The sequence below is a fragment of the Myotis brandtii genome, unplaced genomic scaffold, assembly GCF_000412655.1.
Source record: "Myotis brandtii unplaced genomic scaffold, ASM41265v1 scaffold348, whole genome shotgun sequence".
NCBI lineage: Eukaryota > Metazoa > Chordata > Mammalia > Chiroptera > Vespertilionidae > Myotis > Myotis brandtii.
Window position 1 is genome coordinate 473027 of NW_005363397.1, and position 27084 is coordinate 500110.

Below are 27084 nucleotides of genomic sequence, written 5' to 3' on the forward strand. Positions count from 1 at the left end.
CAGTGCACAAATTTTTGTGCACCGGGCCTCTAGTATATTAATAAATGTCAACTGCAATTGCTTCCTCAGAACCATTCTCTCCCTTTTTCTGTCAACCTGCTTCCAAAGTGGTTAACATACTAGTACTCTCCCTTAAACACTGTTTTTATCACATCCTTTCCTACCTCAGAGCCTACGTGAATCTCAATTGTCAACTGTTTGAAATTTAAATTCATTAAGAGTTTGACACATTAACAATTCCCAGTAAGGGTTTCCAAAGCTCTTCCATTAATTGTCCTACCTGCCTGTGAGGAAGCACGGGACTTGACTGGAAAGTCTGTAAGGAGGATTCTCCAAAAGGTCGGCGGCCTCTAGGGGGACCTTGCCGAAGGCAGCAGCCCCTGCCTTGACTTTTCCAAAACAAGTCTGAGCCCCCGGGTGTTTTACTACAATCTTTATATTTAGACTTCAAAACGTCCTTGCTTAAAGGACACTGCAGACGCATGTGTCTTCTCAAGGGTGCTTACCCTGCTGATAGTATATAATAGTTAATTTTAGTTCAAACTGTTGTTACAAGAAAAGCCTAAGGAGGCAGGCAAACAGGGCTGTTTGGTTGCTATAGGCAAGCAGTCCCTTAGCCTCTCTTTCACAGAAACATGTGTCAGAGTAATCCATTCATTCGTCGCTCAGGGTCTGCTGGTCAGTCCCAGCACCTACCATCTCTCCAAACCAAACTCATATCTTAATCCCATCTGCCAAATGGGCACAAAAATGCATAGAACCTCTGATGTAGCTAAGCAGAGATGATGAACGATGTCTTCTCAATCACAACAGTGAAGTCTCATTATTTTGTCATGACACTCCAGAAGAAGGCCCAATGTACTTTTCAGAGTGGCTATGAAAGATTTACCCCCAGGCATTCATGGGAAGAGACTCATCAATAGAAAATCATTATCAACTCTAAGTTAACTTCTAGGGATTACTTAGGGATTTATATAAAACTAGAGGCCCAATGCATGAAATTCATGCAAGAGTAGGCCTTCCTTCCCCCGGCTGCCTGCACCAGCTTCCCTCTGGCACCCGGGACCTGGGCTTCCCTTGCAGCCCTAGCTTTGTATGGAAGGTCGTCTGGAAGGACGTCCGGTCTAATTATCATATTACGCGTTTATTATTATAGATCATCTTATCTAAGACTACTAGAGGCCCGGTGCACGAATCCATGCACATTGAAAGGAAATTAATTAGAAGAAATATTTTAATATCACTATTCGCTATAATAGAAGTGCCAACCAAATTCACGATTGACAATGACAGATTGAAACATTCATGTGCGATAGGTGCCAGTGAGAGCTTTATATGTATTGCACATGCGCGAGTCAACTTAGTCTTCTATAGATATAAAATAAACTTGCTTAATTAGACCTGCTTTCTGATTTAGCCAAACTTTTCCCAGCCCAGTGAAGCACCCCAACTTCTCTTTCAGATAATTGTCAGCAACACAGCAGTAAATATCAACATGAAGCAGATTATTATTGTAGATCACACAGGAAGAACAAAGGGTAAGATATTTAACTGCAGCAGTGTTTGACTATATTCTACTCCAGTGATGGCGAACCTATGACATGCGTGTCAGAGGTGACACACGAACTCATTTTTTTGGTTGATTTTTCTTTGTTAAATGGCATTTAAATATATAAAATAAATATCAAAAATATAAATCTTTGTTTTACTATGGCTACAAATATCAAAAAATTTCTATATGTGACACGGCACCAGAGTTAAGTTAGGGTTTTTCAAAATGCTGACACGCCGAGCTCAAAAGGTTCGCCATCACTGCACTAGACCTAGCTTTGGCTGATGCCAGTGTATTTGATAATCCAGGACTTCTGTGAGGATCAAATGAGATGAGGCACGGGAAAATGCTTCACAGACATTTGGTTACAGTGTGAAATGTTTCCACCTGACTATAAAACAAGTCATGTTCCTGGGCTGAAGAAACCGCAAGGAGGCTAGTTGCTAGGGAGAGGAAGCAGGGCATTGCTACATGACTTCATTATCCGGATGGTCAGACACTTAGCATATTAGCCTTTTATATATATATAGATTAGATCTATTGATTTAGCCTTTGTGAAGGGAAATCTGAACTTTCTTACAAAACCAATGACATATCTGCATTTCACTACACTAATTATTAGGAATATTAAATTCATCATTGGTAGTGAATCTACTATTATCATGACTATATAATCTGATTTCCCAAATTTTCTGCTACCTCTATTGATTGGAAGAATCAAAGGATTATATACCTCAAGAAAATCAGTACAACAGCCTTTCATGCAAACCAAACTAAATTCCTGTTTGATGACTCAATTTACCATCTGCCATTTTTTGGATGCAAGTGAAAACAGAAAAACAAGTTGATCAAATACAAAAAAAAAATCAAAATAGGAAATGTAATTATAAGAGATAGTTCTACTGACTGAAATGTAGAAAGATAATCAGGGTATAAAACAGCAGTTCCTTAGCTACTGTATCCTTGTCCATTTCATAAATCTTCATTTCCTTAAACTTGGGTCATGCAGCATTCACACATGCTCCAACATGTCTGCATCCAGAAGACAGAATATCCTAAGTACAGAAAAGCACAAACTTTTCTGTACTTTGTGTGATAGAAGAAAACATTAAGAGATCAATAATGTTCTTCTAATATCATAATAATCGTTCAATAAGACCTTAGAAGTCTTTCAGGATTTACTTCTGTTTATAATTAGTTGCAGTCAATGGGAGGGAAGAGCAAATGAATGATTAAACATAGAAGACTGTCTAATAAACAATTACGGGGTCACTTCCATTTCTGTGCAGCTTTTGATATTTACAACACATTACAGGAAATGTTCTGGGAATTCACAGCATTTAAAGTAAATAAAGAATCTATGAATGACAACCTCCAGCTCTAGGAAAGTGCTTAACTTCATTACCATTGCCTTTGAAGCAGAGGCATGGTAAGAGCCAAGCTTAGGAGTCAGACAGAAAATGGCTTATTATGCTGAGCCTGTTTCTCTGTTCCTAAAAGTCAGGTACTATCACTGATCTCAAGGGATTTCATAGAGATGCCAAGAGATAATGCATGCAAAGTGCCTGGCACATAATACAAACCCAACCATGTTAAGTCCCATGCCACCTCCATGACCTGCTCCAACATCAGCCTATTGAAAACAGCAGATAACCTCAGGATGGTCCTGAGCACACGAGACAAAGGGAATCACCCCTTTTCTTGATTTTGGTTTGTCCGCTGCCTAACCCATAATCCTAGGGTGGAGGGAGGAGGCTGAAGAAAAAAAAAACTGTTTTAGTTTGAAAGGACTGAATCACCTCCCTCTTCCTCACTTTTAGAGATGGCTGTGAACAGAGATCATTGTTAACAGCATTATTCATGCAAAATTTAAAATAATGCCACTGAAAATCAGAGGTTGGGCAGAAGAAAGAATATGCTGCCTAAATATGGAGATGTGGGGAATGGATTGACATGCTGAGAATAAATGTTTATAGTAATCATAGGTCTAATTTTTATGCCATTCCTACACACATAAAGTTAGTTTTAAAAATAATTAATGCCTATCATATGCCCAATACACTTTATAAGTTTCCAAAATTCCTAAGCCCTCCTTGGCTGGTGGGGGGCAGGGTGGGGGGACAGGTAGTTTTGCTTTAGAGAATGTTGTTATCTGGACAACACCTGACAAGTCACTCTTCTCTCCCCTGAGCCCATGAAAATAATGCTATCCCCAGCTCTTTCCAGCCCACAGTCTTACCATCTGATTTCATGTTCCTGCTCATTTTCCCACTCACCGTGGGCTTGCTGTGAAGGTAAATTAATAGAGGAGCTTAGCCTTTGTTTCCATCTGGCAGCCTCCAACTTGAGGAGTACGGCATCTACCCTGAGGAATAAGAGGTAATGCTCACTTCCCGAGACAGGAAGCAGGCGGCCAAGATCTGTCCGACAGTTTTCAAAGTGTGAGACGGAGAAAGTTCAAGGGGAAATCTTTCCACTCAGACACACTAGGATTCAACTACAAATATTTTCTCAAGCACCTACTTGTACCAGATCCTGGGCTAGGTGCTGTGTAGCACATTATCCCATTTGATCCTTACAATTCAAACAAAACCATGGCTCTGTATTAAGGCCAGAGAGTTGAGATAATAAAGCACCTGTCAAACCTCATTTATGTAGGGATTTAAAGGCCACCTTAAAGGCAGAATGGCTGCAATGCCCAGACATCAGCAAATGGAGGTGTCATTTCCCCCTAACTTGAGTCTCAACTTCTACTGTGCATAAACATTATTACCTCAAGATACAAAACCATGTTTAAAGTACTTTATGGATAAGTGCAGAGCTTCCCAAGGGTTTATCATCTGCAATGTTTTAACCATTAGAACCCAATGCCATAGGAGCCACATCTCCACTTTGCTACAGGTAAGGTTTCTAGTACAGCACCTGACCCCACAACAGGACCCTGTCCATTGTCTGTTTTTCACAGAAGAATTTCATGGGAAGAGTTCAGGGCTACTGAAGAGCTTGTCAGCTCTAGCATTTTTTAATTCTGCAGGGGGTAATTATGTGAACATAACCCCTGCCATTTTCCACTTAAAAATAGGCCACGTGCCTGTGTTTGCATATACCAAAGTCAGACACTGTTGAAATATATTTCACATTCTTGTTAGGTCACCTTTAGCACTATGTGAAGCAATGTTCTGCTACTTTACCTAACCATATGTGAAAAAGCTTTTAAAAATTGATTTTATAACAAGTAAGCCTTTAGAAATATATAGTAATCCTAAAATCTGAAAGAAGAGAGCTTTTAACAATAAAATTCATTTAACTTAAATATCTAAACTGAAATGAGGTGAACTGGACTGGAAAAATAAAACTGCAGATACCAATTTGCCTTTTTTTAATAAAGTTCAAGTGGAGAACTTAACCTTACCAATCTTATTTTAGGTGCACAACACCTTAACTAAAGTCCATAGTCAGCTCATCTTAACAGTCTGAAGAAAAATACTGTTCACAGCTAGGTGACAAAAGTGATGAATGGGAAGCACATTTTCCATGCCTTCTTAAAGGGCAATAATTATAAGCATTTGAAATGCTCACATTCCTTAGACAACCACTATGACATTCTGTCTTCGCTCTGGCTCTTCTGCAAGTTTTGTCCACCTAGCAGTTAGGGTGATCTTTGTAAATGCTCCCTTGAAAGTGGTGATACATTTTACATATTTACGCTTAATAAGTTAAAACGTTTAATGCAAAAAATACAACACTATATAACTGTGTTATGAAAGTGATCTTTTAGAAAACGCATGCCAAATCCCTGGCATCATCAAGCTTAAACACATCAGTGGCTACCCACCTGATGCAGAATGAAACCCAGCCTCACCTTTACCCTCCACACGGTCTGGTCCCAGCCCAGCTCTGCACCTTACACTGCGCTGTTCTCTCTCTAACTCTGGCTTCTCACAGTTCCTGTAAGTTGCCAACTCCTTCCTCTCTTAGGGTCTTTGGGTATGTGATCCCTTTGCCTGAACACTCTTTCCAACTGGGTCCACGATATCCCTCCTCCAGATCTCAGGGATGTCATTCCTCAGAGGAGCCTTTCCTGACCAATCTAGAGCACAACTGCTCCTAAGCCCTCTCACAGCATTCTTTCCTTTTCTCCCATGAACATAATTTGTACCTAGATGGTTTGTTTACTGGTTTGATGTCAATCTCTCCCACTAGATCCTAAGATTCCCCCAACCGCGTTCCCCATCCCTGAAGTCCAAGACATGCCAAACACAGTAAACATCAGCTGAATAAATGAATGCAAGGATCCCCATCCTGTTCGAATACCATTGGAAATACGGGGTATAACCTTTCCTTTCTTATTTCATTTGTTCAATGATTATTTACATTTTGACTCAGAAAACTAGAGAGGAAGAAGGTGAATGCTCTTAATTTTTCTTTCCAAAACAACAACCAAAGACAAGAAAGGTAAGTAGGCTTTTGAGAGAACTACTTCAGATCCTTGTTTCCTCTTATATTCAAGACACACAATCAGCAATGTGGCGAAGGAAATTCTGACCAGGTGGTTAAAATGTTGTCAGAATGCCTCAAGGCAGTGGTTCTCAACCTTGGCTGCACATTAGAATCACCTGGGAATCTTTTTAAAATCCTGATTTCTGGGCCTCATCCTCCGGAAATTCTGTTTCTTTGTTATGGGGCCGGGCCACAACACTAATAACAAAGAAACAGAATTTCCGGAGGATGAGGCCCAGAAATCAGGATTTTAAAAAGATTCCCAGGTGATTCTAATGTGCAGCCAAGGTTGAGAACCACTGCCTGAAGGGAACACCCTGTGTTTTCAGATCAGAAGGAGCTAATTCTAAAAAGGAACTATTAATTAAACTGACAGTACCCTTTCCAAAGGGCACAAAAATATATTCCTGATTTTGTCCCATTTGTAACCCTGAATCTATCTTCTACCCGGTGGGGGTCAAATAGTACATCATTGAGCTGGAAAAGCCCCATCTTTAGTTTGTTCTCAAAGATACCCTGATTTATTAATAAAAATAAGCATGAAAATGTTGCTCGAGTAACTTCAGTTGCTTATTAAATGGTAGTGACAAATATTTTGCTTTCATGGCACATCACCTTCATTTCTTAATATATGAAAAAGCATTATTTTGCCTGGTATTCTATACTTTTCCTTCACTAATAGTAAATGTTCATCAGGAAAAAGAACTTATTGAGAAATATTTTTATAAAAATTGTAGAAGTACCTGTTAGGTCTGATCAAATAATTGAATCGATGCCCCCGTCCCCTGGGAACTGACCTTGAGGCCACTTCACAATGGACATTCCACTTGCTTAGACCACATTCCACTTGCTAAGACCATTCTCTCCCCCCTCCAGAGTTTCCCAGAATCCAGACCTGCACAGAGAATTCTCCGCCCAGAAAAAGCCTCCCTAGAGTCCTTTAAAAACCTCTGACTCCCCATCTTTGGTGCTGGAGCCATTCTGGGGCTCAGCCCATCTGGTTTTCCAGATGACCTAATAAATTCATAATTCTTCACCCCTTTTGGCCTTGTGCCTTCCTCCTTCAGCAACCCTAACATTGTACCAAGATACATACTGTAATTTCATAACACCTGTTGGGGTCGCGGAAAAGAGTTACGCACAAGGCCAAAAGTGGTAAAGAATTATAAATGTCTTAAATCATCTGGAAATCAGACGGGCTACCCCCAAATGCCATCAGCACCCAGGAACCGGGAGTGGGAGTTTTTAAAGGACTCTAGGCGGGCTTTTTGGCAGGAAATTATCTGGGCAGGTCTGGATCCTGGGCAAGTCAGGAGGGGGCAGTGACTGGTCTTAGTAAATGGAATGTGATCTAAGCAAAAGAATGTCGGTTGCGAAATGATCTAAAGGTCTGTTTCCCAGGGGAAGGAGTATTGGTTTGATTATTTGATCAGACCTAACAACACCCTCCTCCAAAAATCACAGTTATGGACTGAACTAAAATGTGCATCGCCATCAATTCAATGATCTATGCAATTTTTATGATAATGGAAAAATCAAAAGCATCAAGATAACATGATTTTAAAAGTAAAATAGCTTGGTATAAAATATCTTTTTAAACTTTCTAAAATTCTACCCCTGGCCAGGTGGCTCAGTTGGTTGGAGTGTCATCCCATACACCATAAGGTTGCAGGTTTGATTCTCAGTCAGGGCACATACCTAGGCTGTGGGTTCAATCCCTACCTCCCAGTCTCCCTCCCTTCCTTGCTTCCACTCTCTCTAAAAATCAATGGAAAAAAATATTCTAAGTTGAGGATTAACAACAACAACAGAAAATTTCATGGAACAAATTAGGTATCTTTATATTTTAAAAAACCCCACAACTTATATATTAGGTTCAAAAACATTTATTACATTCAGAAAAATATTACTTTTGCTTTCTTTTAATAAAACTGAATGTACTGCCCTGCTTGGTTTGGCTCAGTGGATAGAGTGTTGGCCTATGGACTGAAGTGTCCCGGGTTCAATTCTGGTCAAGGGCACATGCCCGGGTTGTGGGCTCAAACCCTAGTAGGGGACGTTCAGGAGGCAGCCGATCAATGATTTTCTCTCATCATTGATGTTTCTCTCTCTCTCTCCCTTCCTCTCTGAAATCAATAAAAATATATTTTTTAAAAAAACAAAAAACCCAAAAATTGAATGTACTGAATAGCAGCATACTTATTACTGATAGAGTAGATTTTGACTTTTAATTTAGGAATAAGTTTAGCTCATAATATGAAATAAAAATAAAACTTTCCCATCCTCTCTCCTGCCCAATTTCTTTCTGGAGCACTGGCCAGACACTAAATTATATTCTATTATTAAAGGAAAAGGCAACATAATCACACATCTGGACCCAAATATTTAATTAGTTTCACCAGCTCCAGGGAATGCCCCAGAGGAATAACAGTCAATCAGTAAATCACCACAGTGAGGCTATGACAGCTATGACTAGTATATGAGTAGGACATTATTACGTATTCTTAATACAATCATCTAAATCAATCAATCACGACTCTCAGATTCTCAATTTAAAAAAGACAATAAGCCTTAAGAATCTCCAAATACGCCCAGTTTGTGCATGCCATATTTTGACCTGACATAAGTAATAATCTTTTGGGGGCTCTTTTTTGTTTGTTTGATTTTAATCTATAAACCAGCGGTTCTCAACATGTGGGTCGCGACCCCTTTGGGGGTCAAACGACCCTTTCACAGGGATCGCCTAAGACCATCGGGAAACACATATATAATTACATATTGTTTTTGTGATTAATCACTATGCTTTAATTATCTTCAATTTGTAACAATGAAAATACATCCTGCATATCAGATATTTACATTACAATTCATCAAAGTAGCAAAATTACAGTTATGAAGTAGCAACGAAAATAATTTTATGGTTGGGGGTCACCACCACATGAGGAACTGTATTAAAGGGTCGTGGCATTAGGAAGGTTGAGAACCACTGCTATAAACAAAGGAGACTAGTATTACCCACTGATTCTCCATAGGGGCAGTACCTAGAAGGCATTTTGGAAATAGGTGAGAGCATTTTCACTTTTCCCAGTGATTGGCACCAGGGGGCGGAGCTAGGGGTCTGCCATACATCCAGTAACATCCCCAATAACTTCCAAATGTCCTTCTGTTCGTTCCTTTCACTTGAACTTTCAGTATGACTATTTGAGCCTACAGAGGAACTCCTTTTCACATATTTCAGTTTTAACAAACATTGAATTTTCCAGGGACTCAACTCTCATGTTAATATGTACTTCTGCAATGGGAAAAAAGTACCCCATTGTACTAGTAGTACTTTCAACAATAAAGATAAATTTTTAAAAATATGCACTTCTGTATGAAGTTTACCAAGAATCACCACTATTTCAGAAAATTCACCTCACCCACCACAAATCTGCTCACTGTATCTGAGTCAACAATATGGCACATCTGGATCAGGATTCTTCTACAAAAGTTGCATTCATGGCAACCCTATTAAGAGGTGCAAATAGCTACCTACCTTTTCATGTCTTCCAGTAGAATCATGCCTGAGCACTTACATAATGAAATGTACAATGTTATGCTATAAATTTCTTTCCTGTTACTTTCTATCACAATTAGGGCGATATATTGGTTACTTTTAACACAACCTACTTACACATCCAATTATCCACGAATTTCATTGCAGGATAGCAAGAGTAATACAAAGTACTTCATGAAAATGAAACACTAGATCTGATAGGGATGGAAAACATTGACCTAAAATATGTAAGGCGCCTTGCATCTCCAACATTCCTTAATTCTGTGAAAAACTTTCACTTTCGCAAGCCCTGATCCTAAGTAACTCTTAACCTCTACTTTTACATTTGAAAGTATTGCAATTAAGTTAAAAAGAGAAATACATGTGGTTGCTAAGGTGATACTTAAAAGCACGGACTCCACTACACTCTTAAACATCTGTGGGAGCAGTGGAAAATGTCATGGTGATGGTGCCTTTTACAGGTTAATAGAGAGAGACAGAAGAATAACTAAAGCAGCCCTGCCCCGTATGGCTCAGATGGTTGAGCATCGTCCTGTGCACCGAAAGGTTGCTGGTTCAATCGATGCGATGTTTCTCTCTCACATCGATGCTTCTCGCTCTCAAATCAACTTTAAGAAAATCATGTATTTGAAAAAAGAAGGAAAGAAAGAAAATACCTAAGGCAGAACTGGAACCTTCACATCCGTTTGGTCTCAAGAGGCTACCTATTGGCCTTACAGGTGATGGCACCCTGTTCTCTCCTAGACTGAGGCTCATACAAGTTAGTGATACACTCGCCTTAGCATTTCTCCCACAAGTTCATTCAAGAAAATAGACATTGGCAAGCAATGCAAATGCTCCAAATGTGGAGCAGGACGAAAACCTCTCATAACCAACTGCCCACGTCTACTTAGCAACACCTGTCATTCAAAAAGCAACACCTTCAACTGAAACACTGGCTTGCAGATGATATAACTATACTCCCATTTTTCTGAGGCAATTATGCTCCGTCATCAGACAGGAATAATCAATATCCCCATTGTATTAGTTTTCAATTTGTGAAAATGTACTTAAGTCTTTTTCAGGAACTGTGTCTCCCTTTCCCCACACACTTGGATTCTCAGCATATCCACCTTCTCCATTATGTCTGACCACCCTCCGTTATTACCTCTTGCCCCCACCATATTAGTGCCAATCGGAGGCAAGGATTTTTTGACATTCCTCAGATTTTTATATGTTAAAATGAACTCCCTAAGGCAAAGTTTGAGGAAGTACTCCCTGGTGAGAAAAGATATCCATACTCCACGTATAATAAATATACCCATCGTGTCAAAATGACCAAGAGCCAGGAAATACCTGATTGCATACAAAGTGCTAAGTGTAAGAGAGAGAGGAAAAAAGTTTAACTTTGGCTCACAAACCAAAACAAGTGAAAGATTGGGAACAACCAGTTAGAAAATTCTTCACTGAGAAAGTTTAACAACATTTTTAAAAAAACAACAACAAACTGTATTGAGGTATTTAAGAAATATGTTAGAAAATAATGCTTCACAAGCTACTATAAAAATTTCAAAATCACTGTAAGATCAGATGAAAAAGTAACAAAACCATTTGAAGATATATATAAACATTTAGTTTTTAACTCTTCTGAGTTTCTGAAAATAAGAATTTATAATTTATATAGGAAGGAAAAGGCTCTATTATCAGCAATATCTTTTACAAATGATTCTCTTAATTTTTCTTTACTGACCTCATAATACATGTAAGATACCAAATTAGCAATATTCTGAAAACTTATGTCTTTAACCAAATAAATGCACGAAACATAAAAGGACTGGGGAACCAAAAGCACTTAATTTTCAAGTTTCCCATAACTTCAGTGTTTGGATTTACAAAGATTACGGGTTGATGTCTGGAGTGAGTGCACGTCTTAACATGATGAAACATTTTAAATCTACATGATTGAAAAACTAAGAAAAAGAAGCTTCACCATTGGCCTTTTGAAAAAAGAAGTTGCCATAGCAATGGGACTTGGCGCTGGAAAGTTCTTACCCGCAGGGCCTCGATGACCAGGTCTCTGGCCTCCAGCTCCCCTTCCATCACGCTGAGGAGCATACGGAGTTCTGATTTACTGAGGGTGTCCACGTCAAACTCTTTTTTCTGTAACACAAATTTTTAAAAAAGGATGAAAACACTATTTCTAGGAGCAACACACATGTCCATGTATGCAGCCCCTTTAGAAGGAACATGCTCTACCCAACCCCAACACACACAGATCTGCAGACACACACATACACAGCACAGGTATGCAATAGATCATCTTTTGTCCCAGTGGCTCAGTAAATTCAAGAAGCACCGGGGCCTGTTTGGCAGCAGACAATCTATACCCTGACCTTCAAAAAAAGGAGGGGTAGAAACCATTCACACCAACATAGTGAATCTCTCCGTTAGGGAGATCTGTTTTCCCAGCCTGCCTGCACATCTAGGTTCAGAATGTCTTCAAATGGAGACACAAACTGAAAATCCCTGGAATTTGTAACAAAACAGGCCCAGAGTATATTGGGGAGACACTGCAAGGATAGCCAAGAGAGCACAAGAAAAATACTCCTAGAAGGACCCTAATGGAAAGGCTCCTGGAAGGTTATTTAAATTCCAGAACATCCAATAACAACAGGTCATGTTTATAGAACACGGCAGCAGAGGCCATCAGCTGGCAGCCTACAGCCAAATCTGGCCCACAGATGTGTGTTCCTTGAGCCACAAAGTGTTCTACCTTTTTATTCAGCCAACATTAAAAAATCCTGAAGGCCCTGGCCGGTGTGACTAAATGGTTACAGTGTTGGCCCATCCACCGAAAGGTCTCTTCACACTTGTATGGCACCCAGTGGTTTCCAAGGTATTCTTAAAGAACCAAATCTATTCTGTAAGAAATCATCCTATGCATCAGTTAAGAAAACCACAACTCAGAGCAGTTGTATAATGTGCTCAGATCAGGCAACCAGGAAATGGCAGAACTACCGCTAAGGGCCTGACTTGTCTACACACTTAGTGGCACAGTGCAAACGTTCCAGATGAAAAATACCGCCATTCTATCCATCAGCTAATAAGAACTACTTTAGCACTTATACACCTGACCCTACACCATCCCTTTAACACAGAAGTAAACACGGGAAGCCCATAAATGATTCCAGGGGCTTTCAAACAGGCATGATCAGAAACTGGCCTTCTCAATTTCAAAGGAACCTTCTTCTGGAAGGTTATAATAACTTAAGGGGAAAGAAACCAGAAATAGCTGCTTCTTCAAAGGAAGACTTTAGGATTTTCCTTTTAAAATTGTTTCCTTTTGCACATACATTAGACCAGTGGTCCCCAACCTTTTTTTGGCCATCCCCCACCTAAGCATCTCTAAAATCCTGATGCCTCTCAGATATAATTATATTTTGAAATATAATTATATTTTGAATATAATTCTTATTATTCAAAAAGTAAACTCCTATTCACGTGGAGGAAGCCTAAAAGGACATTAACTTGGTCTAAACAAGCTTCCAAAGAACATGGCATCCATGAAAGAGAAAAATAAAAGAACGAAAGAACAGTTAAAGTACTGAGGAAGAAATCACTAAGAAAGTATTGTTTAGGTGTGAGAGCGCGAGGGAGTGATAGAGGAGTGTGTGGACGGGTGTGGTGTGTGTGTGTATGAGCTAGAGACAGTTAGATTCTGCAGGTCTTCTAAGGGGCTGCTAAACCGGACAGTCTTAGACAGCGGAGCCCTGCCCCCTGTGCCGACACTCCTGGGTGGCCAGCACGGGCACAGAGACCACGCCATCTTGAGAAACAGAGCTGCTTGAGACTAGGATCCTGGCCTCGGCACCACCCAGTCTGGTCTCAGACACAAACCAGGACCCTGCAGCCACTGGGGACAAAGACCTGCGACCACAGCTACAGACCCACGGACACCAAGAGTCCAGAAATCCCCGCGGCAGATCCCTGAGCAACAGAGCCCATCCCCCTCCTCGCAGGCTTGCGGGCAGCGCCATAGTAACTGATAGTAGACCCACCCCTTGCCCGGGACTCAGTGCTGCTACAGGAACCTTAGCCTGGAAGTGCGAGAACACTGGGAACTGGTCCCGCGCAGCGCGGGCTACAGGAGCCCTGGCCTGGGAGCTAACGTGTGAACACCGGGAACTTCTCCCGCGCAGCACGGGCCCCGGGGCCCCGATTCTCCGGGCAGGAGGTAGCACCAAGCACCAGTGACTTCACTGTGTTTCTTATCACCTGCGCCTGGGATCCCTGATTCCCTGTGCATTCATACTAAGAGCCAGTGACTCCAATTCTTGGTGCATGGGCACACAGGGACCCTGATTCTCAATGAGAGGCCGAGCGAAGCAACAGAGACCCTCATACTGGATTCCTGGGGAACTCTGACTCCTGGTGCATCTTAGGGGGCTCTGATTTTCAACACACTCCAGGGGGATCTCTGTTTCAGCACGGTGAAGGCGGAGTCCCTGATTCTAAGGGCACACACGAGGCCACATTGAGCGCTAGTAACACTGACTCAGAGCGAGCCTGGTTCCCACCAACACACCACAACCACACATCTTAGTGTCAGAGCTCTTCAGTGACACTAGGGTGGTGCAAAGCTCCCACTGCACATGGCCCAGGCCCCCGCAACTCGACATTTGAACCATCTGGAGATAATCAGAATGGGGAGACGACACAACCCCCAGAGGGAAGAAAATGAGGAGTCGCCAAGAAAGGAAATTAATGAGATTGAAGCATGCAACATGACAGAAAAAGAATTCAGAGTAATGGTTGTACAATTCATTCACCGGATGGATGAGAAAATCAACAACCTATGCAAGAATCAGGAAGAAATGAAAAGTGATATAGCTACAATCAAAAACACCATGGAAAGTTTCAACAGCAGGCTGAAAGAAGCAGAGGACCGAATTAGTGAGTTAGAAGATAAGGCAGAGAAACAAGCTCAATCTGAACAGCAACTGGAGAAAAAAATTAAAAAACAGGAGGAGAGCCTAAGGGAGCTTTGGGACAACATGAAACGAAGTAACATACGCATAATAGGGCTGCAAGAAGGACAAGAAGAGCAACAAGGATTAGAAAATCTACTTGAAGAAATAATGACAGAACACTTCCCTGATATGGGTAAGAAAAAAGTTATACCAGTACAGAGAGTCCCAAGCAAGATGAACCTCAGAAAACCCACACCAAGACACGTCATAATAATGATGGCAAATGTACATGACAAAGAGAGAATCTTAAAGGCTGCAAGAGAGAAACAGAGAGTTACCTACAAAGGATCTCCAATCAGATTATCAAATAATTTCTCAACAGAAACACATCAGGCCAGAAAAAAATGGACAGAAATTTACAAAGTGATGCAAAGCAAAGGACTGAATCCAAGAATACTCTATCCAGCAAGGCTATCATTCAAAATTGAAGGGGAAATAAGAAGCTTCACAGACAAAAAAAGGCTAAGGGAGTTCATCACCACCAAGCCAGCAATGCAAGAAATGCTAAAGGGACTGGTGTAAAAAGAAGAAATAAAAAGCCCAGAAAGAAAACAGCCACACAAAAAAAGAAATGGCTACAAACAAGTACCTTTCAATAATAACTTTAAACGTAAATGGACTAAATGGTCCAATCAAAAGACATCGAGTGGCTGAATGGATAAAAAAACATGACCCATACATTTGCTGTTTACAAGAGACCCACCTCATTAGAAGGGACTCACACAGACTGAAAGTGAAGGGATGGAAAAATATCTTTCAGGCAAATGGAAATGAAAAAAAAGCTGGGGTAGCAATACTTATATCCGACAAAATAGACCTCAAAGTGAAGGCCATAACAAGAGATAAGGAAGGCCACTTCATAATACTAAAGGGATCAATACAACAAGAGGATATAACCCTGATAAACATATATGCACCCAATGCAGGAGCACCCACATACATAAGAAAACTCCTGGAAGACATCAGGGGAGAGATCGACAACAATACAATCATAGTAGGGGACTTTAATACACCACTGACATCACTGGATAAATCTGCTAGACAAAAAATCAGCAAAGAAACAGCAATCCTAAATGACTCACTAGATCAGATGGACTTAATTGACATCTTCAGAACACTTCACCCCAAAGCAACAAAATATACGTTCTTCTCAAGTGCTCATGGGACATCTTCAAAAATAGACCACATATTGGGTCACAAACAAAGTCTCCCCAAATTCAAGAAGATTGAAATCATACCAAGCATCTTCTCAGACCACAAGGGCATAATATTAGAAATAAACTACAATAAAAACAACCCAAAATACTCAAACACTTGGAAGCTGAATAGCATGTTATTAAATATTGATTGGGTTACCAATGAGATCAAAGAAGAAATTAAAAACATCCTGGAAACTAATGACAATGAAAACACAACAATCCAAAACCTTTGGGACACAATGAAAGCAGTCCTGAGAGGGAAGTTTATAGCTCTACAGGCCTACCTCAACAAACAAGAAAAAATGGTAGTAAATCATCTAAATCTACAGCTCAAAGAATTAGAAAGAGAGCAACAAGAAAAGCCCAGAGTGAGCAGAAGGAAGGAGATAATAAAGATTAGAGCAGAAATAAATGACATAGAGACCAAAAAAACAATACAGAAAATCAATGAAACCAAGAGCTGGTTCTTTGAAAGGATAAACAAGATCGACAAACCTCTAGCCAGGCTCACCAAAAAGCAAAGAGAGAGGACCCAAATAAACCAAATCAGAAATGATAGAGGCGAAATAACAACAGACCCCACAGAAATACAAATGATTGTTAAAAAATACTATGAACAACTCTACTCCAACAAACTAGACAACCTGGAGGAAATGGACATATTTCTAGAAAAATACAACATTCCAAAACTTAATCAGGAAGAATCTAAAAATCTCAACAGGCCAATAACTATGGAAGAAATTGAAGCAGTCATCAGAAAGCTTCCAGCAAACAAAAGCCCAGGACCAGACGGCTTCACAGGGGAGTTTTACCAAACATTCAAGGAAGAACTAAAACCTATCCTCCTCAGACTACTACAAAAAATCCAAGAGGAAGGAACACTTCCAAGCTCATTCTATGAAGCCAGCATCACCCTAATACCAAAACCAGGTAAAGACAACACAATGAAAGAGAATTACAGGCCAATATCCCTCATGAACATAGATGCCAAAATCCTCAACAAAATCTTAGCAAATCGGATCCAGCAGTACATCAGAAAGATCATACACCATGACCAAGTAGGATTTATCCCAGGGATGCAAGGATGGTACAATATCCGCAAATCAATAAACGTGATACATCACATAAACAAATTGAAGGAAAAAAACCACATAGTCATATCAATTGATGCAGAAAAAGCATTTGACAAAATTCAACACCCATTTTTGATAAAAACTCTCAGCAAGGTGGGAATAGAAGGATCATACCTCAACATAATAAAAGCCATATATGACAAACCCACAGCCAACATCATACTCAATGGACAAAAACTAACACCATTTCCCCTAAAAACAGGAACAAGACAGGGATGCCCACTCTCACCACTCCTGTTCGACATAGTACTGGAAGTATTAGCCATTGCAATTAGACAAGAAGAAGAAATAAAAGGCATCCAAATTGGAAAAGAGGAAGTAAAACTGTCCTTATTTGCAGATGACATGATATTATACATACAAAACCCTAGAGACTCCATCAAAAAGCTACTAGACTTAATACATGAATTTGGCAATGTAGCAGGATACAAAATTAACCCCAAGAAATCTGAGGCATTTCTATACACCAACAGTGAACTTTCAGAAAGAGAGATTAGAAAAACAATCCCATTTACCATCGCACCAAAAAAATTAAGATACCTAGGAATAAACTTAACTAAAGAGGTAAAAGACCTCTACTCAGAAAACTACAGGACGTTGAAAAAAGAGATAGAGGAAGACATAAAGAGATGGAAGAACATACCATGTTCTTGGATTGGTAGAATCAACATCATTAAAATGTCCATACTGCCCAAAGCAATCTATAAATTCAACGCACTTCCCATTAAAATACCAACGGCATATTTCACAGACCTAGAACGAACTCTCCAAAAATTCATCTGGAACAAAAAACGACCCCGAATAGCTGCAGCGATCCTGAGAAAGAACAAAGTAGGTGGGATCTCAATACCAGATATCAAGCTGTATTACAAAGCCACTGTTCTCAAAACTGCCTGGTACTGGCACAAGAACAGACATATAGATCAATGGAATAGAATAGAGAGCCCAGAAATCAGCCCCAACCAATACGCTCAATTAATATTTGACAAAGGAGGCAAGAACATACAATGGAGTCAAGACAGTCTCTTCAATAAATGGTGCTGGGAAAATTGGACAGATACATGCAAGAAAATGAAACTAGACCACCAACTTACACCATACACAAAAATAAACTCAAAATGGATAAAGGACTTAAATATACGACCGGAAACCATAAAAATACTAGAAGAATCCAAAGGCAACAAAATCTCAGACATATGCCAAAGCAATTTCTTCACTGATACAGCTCCTAGGGCAGTTGAAACTAAAGAGAAAATGAACAAATGGGACTACATCAAAATAAAAAGCTTCTGCACAGCAAAAGAAACCATCAACAAAACAACAAGAAAACCCACTGCGTGGGAAAACATATTTGCCAACGTCATATCTGATAAGGGCCTAATCTCCAAAATTTATAGGGAACTCATACAACTTAACAAAAAGAAGATAAACAATCCAATCAAAAAATGGGCAAAGGACCTAAATAGACACCTTTTAAAAGAGGACATTCAGAAAGCCAAGAGACATATGAAAACATGCTCAAAGTCGCTAATCATCCGAGAGATGCAAATCAAAACAACAATGAGGTACCATCTCACACCTGTCAGAATGGCTATCATCAACAAATCAACAAACGACAAGTGCTGGAGAGGATGTGGAGAAAAAGGAACACTTGTGCACTGCTGGTGGGAATGCAGACTGGTGCAGCCACTATGGAAGACAGTATGGAGTTTCCTCAAAAAACTGGAAATGGAACTCCCATTTGACCCTGTGATCCCACTTCTAGGAATATATCCCAAGAAACCAAAAACACCAATCAGAAAGGATATATGCACCCCTATGTTCATAGCAGCACAATTCACCATAGCTAAGATTTGGAAACAGCCTAAGTGCCCATCAGTAGATGAATGGATTAGAAAACTGTGGTACATCTACACGATGGAATACTATGCTGCTGTAAAAAAGAAGGAACTCTTACCATTTGCAACAGCATGGATGGAACTGGAGAGCATTATGCTAAGTGAAATAAGCCAGTCAATGAAGGAAAAATACCACATGATCTCACTCATTCATGGATAATAAAGACCATAATACCACATGATTCACTCATTTATGGAAAATAAAGAACATTATAACCTGATGAACAAAAAGATAGATACAGAGGCAGTAAAGCATCGAACAGACTGTAAAATTACAGCAGGAAGGCTGGGGAGTGTTTGGGAGGGGGGGAAACAGATCAACCGAAGGACTTGCATGCATGCATATAAGCAAAACCAATGGACACAAGACACTGGGGAGGTGGGATGAAGGCATGCGACAGGGGGTAGGGGAGGCTGGGGAAAGGGCAATGGGGAAAAAAAAGGAGATATATGTACTACTATGTGTAATACTTTAAACAATTAAAAAAATGTATAATAAATAAATAAATAAAAGATTGAAAAAAAGAAGTCCTAGAAGAAACCATAGGCAGTAACACCTCAGACATCTCCCATAGCAATATGTTTACTGATACATCTCCTAAGACAATGGAAACTAAGGAGAAAATAAACAAATGGGACTGCATGAAAATAAAAAGCTTCTGCATGGCAAAGGAAACCGTCATCAAAATAACAAGAGACCCTCACTACATGGGAGAACATATTTGACAATGAAACATCTCATAAGGGATTAATCTCCAAAATATATAGGGAACTCATACAACTTAACAAAAGGAAGACAAACAATCCAATTTAAAAATGGGCGAAGGACTTAAATATACAGTTTTCCAAAGTGGACATACAGATGACCAAGAGACATATGAAAAAATGCTTAAAGTCACTAATCATCCGAGAGATGCAAACAAAATGACACTGAGATATCACCTCACACCTGTCGGAATGTATATCATCAACAAATCAACCAATGACAAGTATTGGTGAGGTTGTGGAGAAAAGGGAACCCTCATACACTGCTGGTGGGAATGCAGACTGGTGCAGCCACTGTGGAATACAGCATGGAGTGTCCTCAAGAAAATTAAAAATGAAACTCCCATTTGACTTAGTGATCCCACTTCTAGGAATACATCCTAAGAAACCTGAAACACTCATCAGAAAAAACATATGCACCCCTACCTTCATAGCAGCGCAATTTACAATAGCTAAGATTTGGAAACAGCCGAAGTGCCCATCTGTAGATGAGTGGCTTAAAAAACTGTGGTATATTTACACAATGGAATACTATGTGGCAATAAAAAAGAAAGAACTCTTACCATTTGCAACAGGCATGGATGGACCTAGTGAATATTATGCTCAGCAAGATAAGCCAGTCAGAGAAAGATAAGTATCACATGATCTCACTCATAGGTGGAATCTAATTAACCAAATAAACTGATGATCAAAAATAGACCCAGTCATAGAAGCATGAACAGACTGTTGAACCTCAGAGGGAAGGCAGGGGAGGGTGGGTGGGAAGAGATCAACCAATGAACTTGTATGCATATGTGCATAACCCATGGACACAGACAATGGGGTGGTGAGGGCCTGGGGCTGTGGGGAGGACAAGAATGGGCTGGAAGAGCTCAATGGGGGGGGAAAGGAGGACCAATGTAATAGTTTCAACAATACCGATTTTAAAAAAAGGATTAATGGAGTTAGCACATTGATGTTTGTCAAAAAGCTTTAGAAAATATTATGAGCTACAGTGGCAGAAGTGATCCTCAGGTCTTTGCCCAAACCTATCAGTTATGATGAAATACTAGTGACCAAACACAAAGCCAGGCATGTCCTCTGGCTCTTTCCAGAAACACCAAGAACATCTCCTCCAATTTCAAATCTAGTGAGTTGTACCTATGTTTCATCAATGAATATACCACATGGGAGGGAGGGAGGTTGGCCCTTAGAAGCAGATGGGCCTGCTCTGTGGATCTGAGGTCTCCAGCAGTAAAATGAGAATGTACTAAGTGATCTCTAAAATCTCTTCCAGCCTCTATTTGTCCTGACTTCACATACCAGCAGGGTGGCTGCATTACTGGACTGAGGACATTTAGGTCAGTCCCTCAAACTTTGAGAAATACTTGAGGAAAATTCTTTTTACTTTTTTTGCTCAGAAGTTACAGAAATGCATTTCCTCCCCAGTTTAATAGTGCATTCTTTTTTTTTATATATACTTTTTTCTTTCCTTTAAAACAGAGCAACACACCTAACTGCTTTTCTCAATAGTGCATTCTAATAAATAACAATGTATTTAGAACTTTCTGTGTACCCAGGATTTATGCTTTTGGGGATGAAAAAGAAAGGCTGTAAAGGAGGGAAAAGCAAGCAAATTTACCCTGAGATTTGAAGACTGCATCATAAACATGAAAAAATTAAATCCAACTTTCAAGGTACAGATAACATTTACAATATTAATAAAATCTGAATATAGACAATTATGAAGATTTTCATGAAGAAAACGTACATGTATTCACACTCTAGAACTATTCAAATCTCTGAAGCTACATTTTAGTTTGAGATTATTTCTCCTGATTTTTCTCTACACAGAGGAAAGTGTGTTCCTGACAGGGTTTGCATATTCCTGATTTCATTCTTCCTAAAACAACTTCCTCCTCCAATTCATTTTCAGGACGTAGCTCAAATCCCACTTTCATACGTCTTCCCACACTCCAGAAAGCTCTCAATTCAGACTCAGAGTCTGTTCTATTACTTCATTTGGCAATTAATCATGTCCTGCAGTGTGTATTTCCTCATTATATTAAACTGGTCCGTATTAACTCTCTATTTTCTCACTTCTTCTAGATGTGTCAGGACAAGAGCATTACATCTTTACATGATTTTACTTAACATGTATGCCTCTCCTTTTGGTATAAAATGCCCTACTATTTACAAAGCATGTAAATGATAGAGGCAACTAAGTAACTTATAATTCAATCATTTCCTTTCACTGCTTCAGAAACCATTCAGAATAATATAATAATAATATGTGCCTTTAAAGCAACATACTGAAATTTCAGAAACCATTCAGAATAATATAATAATAATAATAATATGTGCCTTTAAAGCAACATACTGAAAACTTGAGGTCAGCTTTCTCTGATCACAGACTTCAAACCTGCATGGGGTCTTTCGAGCAAGAAAATAATACCTCAGTATATTGGAAGAAGGTGAAAGTGACAAGTAAATATAATGTCAGGAAGGAAACCTGGTAATGGATGTAACTAATTTTAAGTATACCAGAAAACTGGAGTGAAAGCAGCAAACTGGCTCAAGCTTTCTATGATCACAGACTTCAAACCTGTATGGGGTCTTTCGAGCAAGAGAATAATAACTCAGTATATTGGAAGAAGGTGAAACTGACAAATAAATATAATGTCAGGAAGGAAACCTGGTAATGGGTATAACTAATTTTAAGTATTACCAGAAAACTGGAGTGAAAGCAGCAAACTGGCTCAGTCAGGGATGGCAGACTCAGTTCTTAAGGACAACTACCACTCTTGTCTTCCTTTCAGATCTCTACTTTCTCTTTGGACTAAAAGGACCAGAGTTCAGATAAAACAAATGTTTATTTCCATCCTAACTCAGCCTCTCAATGTTACCTCAGTCCTATATGCAACATGGATCATCTCCACGTGCGAGCTGGCATCCGGTTCCAGTAATAGTCCCTTAAGAAGCTTATAATGCACCAAAGAAGATCATCTGGGATTATCTGCAGGTGGCAAATGTCAGCATGCCGACTTTCAACTAAAGAGGCTGAGACATGGATAGCTAAAGTGTAGTCTTACAGTTACAAAGCCCTTCTGAATCATCTTGTTGTCTTTGGAATCATCTTGTTGCCTTTTCAATGAAAGATAAAAAGGTCAAAACCAAATCATTTACAAAAAAGTATTCACTCCACAGAGCAGAGTCACCTTGACAAGTAATAACTTTGTAATCATCCTCAACCTATTTGGTTTACTAAGAATTTATTCCCAGACAACATTTTTTTTCCCCTTAAAATCGGGGTTTCTACAGGGATGGCATCATATTGTGCATGGCACTAATACCATGATCTCATTTCTGTATAAGTTATTTACAACTAATTAAAACAAAAATTTAAAAATCCTTTGCTATCAATGTCATCATCACCATCATCATCTTGTAACCGGTCTGCATGTCATTATGTAATTGTCAAAGACAAAAGACAAGTTTCTTTTTCCATGTTATGTAAGTCTTACAAAGGAGCTCCAACAGAGAATACAATTAAATACATTCAAATGAAGTCTTCTAAATCGATACTCAGATGTTCTTAGTGCTGAGATGGCAAAGGATGTGGGGTAGAAGGGAGAGACACTGCCCCATCCTTCCCAGGCACATTCAAAGTGGAATTCTAATTCCATATTTCTGGGCATTTGAAGATGATTCCAACACCTTACCAACTCCTGCTTCCTGCTCATTTTTTTTACTTCCATTACCTCTTCCTGTTTCCAAACTTCCCTGTATTTCTGTCTTGACACTATGAGGGTGATTGGGCCTTGATTTTATTACAAGAAGAATTCAGGATGGGAGGATTGCATCCCACCACATTTCCAGCCTCAATCAGTATTTTGAAAAGAAAAAAAATATAAATGAAAAACTAATAATTTTGGATATTAAATTTAAAAAAAACATGTAAAATATCTGAAATGTTATTGACAAAAGCAGCTCAGAAAAGGACCACATACAAATGAAAATAAAAAAAGAATCAGGTTCATACTTCTGAAACAAGATCTGTGATATCTATAATGTTAATTATTACAAATCACAGGCTAATCGTTTCATTAGAATCTGAAAACACACAAATTTTCCACTTAGGCAATCAACGCTAATTGTCATGACACAGCTCCTTGGTGAGTGCACATTTTCTTCATTCAATAAATACACCTACCATGTTCCTGACACTGTGTTAAGCAACCTCTGCTTGCTTTTAAAAACAAACCCACACAGGTCTTCTTGAAGGAAGAAGCTGTCCCCTCCCAGCCACAGACTCGCTCTCCATATGATAAACAGCAGATGTTTGTCAATGGCTCAGTACTAAGTCTGTGAAACATTTTCTCACCTCAAAAAATCACCTGAAACACAAGAGAATAGAACCAACTGGCAATCTAGGTTAGGCGTGCATCCAAGCACAGAGAGGATAAATTAACTGCTTTTCTCTAAACAAAATTGCTCCTGTGAGAAATATAATAATAGCAAGGATACCAACAACAATAATAAAGTCTAAACAACAGGTGCAAACAGATATGTGCAACCTATTATGTAAGAAGAAGAAAAGTGAAAAGCATCACGTTGAAAGCAATTATAGTCTAATCTTGAGGGAGTATTTTAGTCTACTTCCTCAACTTCTAGGCTGTTTTTCTAAAGCACATAATTGATACTGAAATTAAAACTTACATGATCATCTTTGAGAGCCCCTCACATGTGGTCCAGGTTCACCTTTCAAGGAATCCTAAAAAAAAATCCCAGCCCTGTGATCTCCCTGTCCAAGGCCCAGCTCAAATGCCATTCTGATGTGGAATGTTTCCCGAATCTTCCACTAGGAATCCTCTCCATAATTCTTCCTCCAGTCTCCTAATGAAAATTACTGGCACCTCTCCTGACACCATCATCTCTGATTTGACTCCTTGGTATATGTCAGTTTCTATCATTGGAATGTTACTTCACGGACAGCAAAAATGTTACTCATGATGCCTCCATCTCAGTAAATATTCAGTAATATGTGTTAAATCTAGATCATTTTCTACTTTAAAATGATGCTGCGAAACTTTCAATGTTCGAAAGCTGCCGTATTACTTCAATTGAGTTTAAAGAAAGCTTCGCAAAACTGGCTAAGAAGGTTCTTTTCACTGCATTAACATTCAGCACTGTGTCTGAAAACAAAAATTTAAAGGTACTAGCTGTGTATTTGTTTAACATCACTGTTGTACATTTTTTAAAAAATTCATCGCTGAAGCTTTTTTCTTGTCACGATCACCATGACAATAACATTTACATCTACTTTTTGCACAGTAGCTGCTCCAGGAAAGCCCACGATGGCAAGAATGCTGGTCAGCTTCCTAAACATAGCTCAAAAAAGATCGCCCTTTTCATTTCACTCTTAAATAATTCTCTGGTGACAATAAAGAGCAAAAAGCTTTCTGTTTTCCATACTGCCTTACCCATTAGGAGTTATTTTCAGAGTAGAAAGAGCAATAGAGCCTATAAAAGTCATCACATTTGGCTAAGGCACTGAAAATAACCCAGGTCTCTAGGCATGGTTCACAGCAAAAAGAACTATTATTGTGATCCTACTGAATAATGTAGCTGGTACCCAGCTTTATACTCGGGGTGCTTTCAGGATTTAAACAGCTAAGAATAAGGATCACAAACTAAATTTAAAACACTCCACTGAAAAGCATATTATGCTGAAAACTTGTCTCTAAGCAACAATCTAAATGGTCAAAACTTAGTAAAAACACTTTCAAAAATAGCCTACTGCTTCCGAGTCTCCATTGGCTCATTACTGTCAAATGCACATATAACAATCCATCGTACGTAAACTGAAATACATCTGAAGTGAAATAAATCTCTTAAATGCAAAAAAAATATTTATTCACTAAAAACAAAAAACAAGTAAGCCCTCAGTTGCCACAAACCCAAAATGCATTAAAATGTCTTTGATTTATAATCATTAGATAAGGAACAATTACAATGACAAATAGCATTCCTCAACCTAGATTTTCTTTAAAAAATCAGTCTACCGGACAAGTGGCTGACATGGGGAGACTATATACCTTGTTAAGTGAAAAATAGCATAGAAGGCATCATCAAAATTTTACTATAAAGTCAAAAGTTATTTAAAAAACTAAAAGACTATTCGATTAAGAATCCTTACTGCATCTCCTCAGAACCCTAAAGAATTCTATGGAAATAACAGAGGACTTTACTTTCACACATTTCCCATGGCTACTCCAACTAACCAGGGTGAAATGATCCAGTCCCCACCTACACACAGCCTGAATATCAGACTCCTGGAAATGTTCAACATCAGAAAGGGAACATTGACCTTGTTAACACAAAAATCCATGGTTCTGTTTACAATCTAACCAAATAAAACGACAGACCATAAATCAGGTGCTTTTATTTGGTTTGTCAAGTGATTAAAATACCGAGAGTAGTAGAAAGAAGCCTGTTCTAAGTCGACCAAACAGACAAATTCAACCTTCCTGAAAAAAAAAAAACAACAAGAAACACACGCATCACCTCTTTTTCCTCCCACTCCCTCCCCTTTACCATCTCTTGGGGATGAAGCTACCCAATCATTTCAACTTCCCAGCGACCCAGAGAGGCTTGTGTTGATAGCAAGCTTCCTCACTGCTCTTCACAGAGGGGATTGATTCACTGCATCACAAGGGGGCAGATTTCATCTGAAACCTTAAGAAAGCTCTCTCTCTCTCTCTTTTTTTTTTTTTTTCAGGGAAAAAAATCAATTTTTCTTAAAGTTTCAAGTCAAAACTTGCCAGTTTCACAAATGGCAATCAGCAGCCCTCCTCCTCCTCCTCCGTTCTTCCTTCTCTCCTCCCTCTGCTTCAATTTTCCTTCCAGGATTGGCTCTTCTCACGTCCCAGTGGCTTCCCCCAGCTCTGTCCTCTCCCGCTCCAGAAAGCCTCACCTCCAAACTGAGACGGAGGAAGTCAAAGCCGCCCTGGCAGGACACAGCTGGCCCTGCCCTCTGCTGCTTGGGGACCGACTGTGCTCAGGTCACCAGAACAGCTGAGGGACGTCCACGCGCCTCTCGCTCCATCCCCCGGGCACCCGGCGGGACCTGGCGGGTGGGATCGCGCCCTGGGTGGCAGGCGCACCCCGGCTGCCTTTATGCAGAGCTCCCAGCTCCCGCAAAGCTCCTTCCCAAATCCCGAGAACCTTGTTTTCCTAGGAAATGCGGGTCCAGCCCTCCAGACAGGGCTGCAAACCGCCACTGAGCCTGTGCGCGCGGACGTTCCGGAGTGAAAGTGGGGACCAGCGAGGAGCCGAAGCTCATTGGGTTTCTGGACCCCAAAGACCGCTGTGTCGGTACCAGGTGCTGAGCTTCCACCGCTGCCGGGCGGGCGGGAGCCTTCTCTGGAAGAACGAGGACCCTCCCCCCCAACACCGCCGGCCAGGGATGGGGCGAGCGCACAGCGATGCCC

The 27084-nt window shown here is 39.9% G+C and overlaps 1 protein-coding gene across 1 annotated transcript in view; it reads right to left on the reverse strand.

Annotated features, from left to right (window-relative positions):
• Nucleotides 1–26230, reverse strand: part of CTTNBP2 (cortactin binding protein 2) — a 187160-nt gene extending 160930 nt beyond the window's left edge. The window contains 2 exon segments of the mRNA XM_014544027.1: nt 11640–11747; nt 26211–26230. Coding sequence (XP_014399513.1) covers nt 11640–11702 — 63 coding nt within the window. The 5' untranslated portion in view covers nt 11703–11747; nt 26211–26230.
• Between the last annotated feature and the right edge of the window lie 854 nt (nt 26231–27084).